This window comes from Dermacentor variabilis, chromosome 6, assembly GCF_050947875.1.
Source record: "Dermacentor variabilis isolate Ectoservices chromosome 6, ASM5094787v1, whole genome shotgun sequence".
Taxonomy (NCBI): Eukaryota; Metazoa; Arthropoda; class Arachnida; order Ixodida; family Ixodidae; genus Dermacentor; species Dermacentor variabilis.
Window position 1 is genome coordinate 66,944,974 of NC_134573.1, and position 2,620 is coordinate 66,947,593.

At 48.0% G+C, this 2,620-nt stretch overlaps 1 protein-coding gene across 1 annotated transcript; it reads right to left on the reverse strand.

The window, feature by feature from the left end:
* Positions 1-226: 226 nt before the first annotated feature.
* Positions 227-2,221, reverse strand: LOC142584830 (very long chain fatty acid elongase 7-like). Its single transcript, XM_075695115.1, has one exon. The coding sequence runs from the start codon at positions 2,058-2,060 to the stop codon at positions 1,245-1,247; it is 816 nt and encodes a 271-aa protein (XP_075551230.1). The 5' UTR covers positions 2,061-2,221; the 3' UTR covers positions 227-1,244.
* Positions 2,222-2,620: the final 399 nt, after the last annotated feature.

The following is a 2,620-nucleotide window of genomic DNA, read 5'->3' on the forward strand; positions in this document are numbered from 1 at the left end:
GACGGGTACACAACGTTTTGCATAAAAGCTGCGCAGAAATGCGGAAAAGGCTGGTTTTCCTGCGCACGAAGAATGGCGGAGAGGGCTATCGACAATTCCATATAAATAAATATTTGCAGCTAGAAAGTGATTGCGTGAGAAAAAGAAACGAATGCAATTTCAATTCTTCGATTCCTCCATCATGTATACATATGAAGTATTATGATCAATACCACTGGCAACGAAATTAAAAGCAGGTAGAATAATTGTCGGAACTCGTTTTATTATGCTCCATTCTGGATAACATGGGACATGTAAAGAAAGGGTTCACTTCAGTTCATCGCCGAAAATAGTCGCGCGCTTATGCGTCATACAAGGATCGAATACCACCCTTAAGTATGCCCACAGGTACGTACCATAGAAATGACAGAATGGAATATTGGAAGGTCTTGGGCTCTTAAACTGAAGCGTCTGTTCTTTCTGCACTTTCGTGAACAGGGGTTCACTTTCTCGGAACTCATAATGACTATTTCACTCTGCCGGACCGAGTGCTCCGAAGTCTGAAAATTCACTCAACAAAATCCAACCAAAAATCATAACATCACTGTCACGAAATTTGCTAAATATCAATAGCGGTCCCTAATACATCCTATTCAGTAAATTAGTACCGCACAGGTCAGGCACCATACTGAAGGACCTTTCAAGGTATCTAACAACAAGGTATCTAACATATCTAACAGGCTGAGACTGCACGCATACTGTATAAATTTCAAGTGACTTTTCCTACAGATTTGATAGTTACCTGAGAACACATATTTCCACAACGGTTTCCATGATGTGACAACGTAAAAACAGAACTAGACCATCCAGATATTCCGATTATGTTAAGCTAAGTGCAACTTCGAACTCGTGCGAAATTCTCTTCTGAGGCCCTTCTAAAAACTTCAACCTGTACCTTATTTCTACATTCCTACCAAGTGCTCCGACGGCTACAGTTCACCAATGTGACACGCTCCCAAAACAAAAGATGAGGAAAGTTCCTATGAAGCGCTGAGAACCAGTCCAGGTCGCTAATGCAGAATGGTGGCGCAAGCAAATGGTGAAACACAAACATATATCTTCTGTTCAAGTTGTCAGCAAAATTTACAACGAAAGGAGCAGGCGGAAGGTTACTCCCACGTAAATTTTAGAACATCACCGAGTCTTAGATTGTGGCGCACAGGTTATAGGGTCCTTAAAATTCACACTACACAGTTCAGGAGCAATTAACGGGTTTTCGAACGCTGTCGGACGTACGCAGTGTAGTAGAAATCCGTGAAAAGGCTGGCAAAAAGGATTCCCTCCAGAGCGCCGACGAAGGCGAGGACTCGGGATATACCGCAGTCAACGACAACGGGTATCAGGGCGTGCAGAGCAAGCGCGGCGAACTGCATGATCTGGAACAGGGTGACGTACTTCTTCCACCACAATCTCGGCCGCGTCGCAGGCTCCAGTGCGGAAAGAGCGTAGTAGCCGTACATAACAACGTGCACAGCAGAGTTGAGCAGTGGAAAAGAGTAGACGTGTCCCGTGATGCCCAGCGTCAGCACGAGCCACACGGACCACAGGGCGAGCGAGTGGTGCAGCAAGTGAAGGAAGCTGAGGTGGCGCGTCTTCTTGCGTAGCACGAAGAACAGTGTGTCCAGCATCTCGCCTGCCTTCATGAGCATGTAGTACCATGCCTTGTCCAGAAAGAACATATTTATCCCCGTGGGCCTTGGGTCCGTCGGCCAGCACAGCAGGCTCTGACCATTCCGCATTCCCATGTATGTCAGCGTGATGTAGATGAAGTAGAAGCTCAGCGCCACCATAGCCACATTATAGGCGAACACGAGATTCCGTATTTTGTAAGGCTCGCGATCACGCATCAGCCAGGGTCCGATCCGCGTGGCGAAGAGCAGATACATTCCGATGAGAATCACTATTGGCACTGGGCTGCCCATGAATGGCCAGTCGCTTGTCCGCGGGTCTGCAAGCTGTACGTAGTGGTCGTGCAGACTGCCGAACCGAGTCGTCGCTGCCGTCGTCATGTTCGTGGACATCGTGACAGCTCGAGTGGCCCAGCTCCTAGTTGGCGACGAAACTGGTATCCTACCCGGGTCCTTTTCTGATCGAGGGGAAAGTACGCATTCTCCGCACGCTGCGTCACGCGTCCCCTGGCGCGTGTTTGTCTTGCCGGCTGCACGCCAAGTACAATAGCCGCGCCATCGCATTCGTCCGCAGGGCGCCTTGGTGACAGAGGGGGAAATAGGCGATGGTCGTTTGGCATTAACAAGATGCATTGTTTCCGAACGGCCCTGAATCGGTCCGACGTCTTTCGACTCGACCTTGTTTACGGTTGCGTTGAGGAAAAAATCAACTTTGCATGTGAGTGCAAAGGGCATGACCAAATCCCACCGCATGGTTCTTTCCATCTTTTCTGTTTTTTCAACCGACACCATAATTGCACAGTGAAGCTTTGTATATATATGGACATCCTCAGTGATATCCGTCACGAACCGGCTTTCCTAGAAAGAGATTACCCGTGTTATTCACGTGCGTCTCGTAGTTGAAACATGCTGCTGCGAAGAAGTAATTTCTGAAACTTCACGAATTGTCTTAT

Bases quoted from the DNA above. Each gene is read 5' to 3' on its own strand.
- LOC142584830 (XM_075695115.1), bottom strand. From the start codon at position 2,060: ATGTCCACGAACATGACGACGGCAGCGACGACTCGGTTCGGCAGTCTG.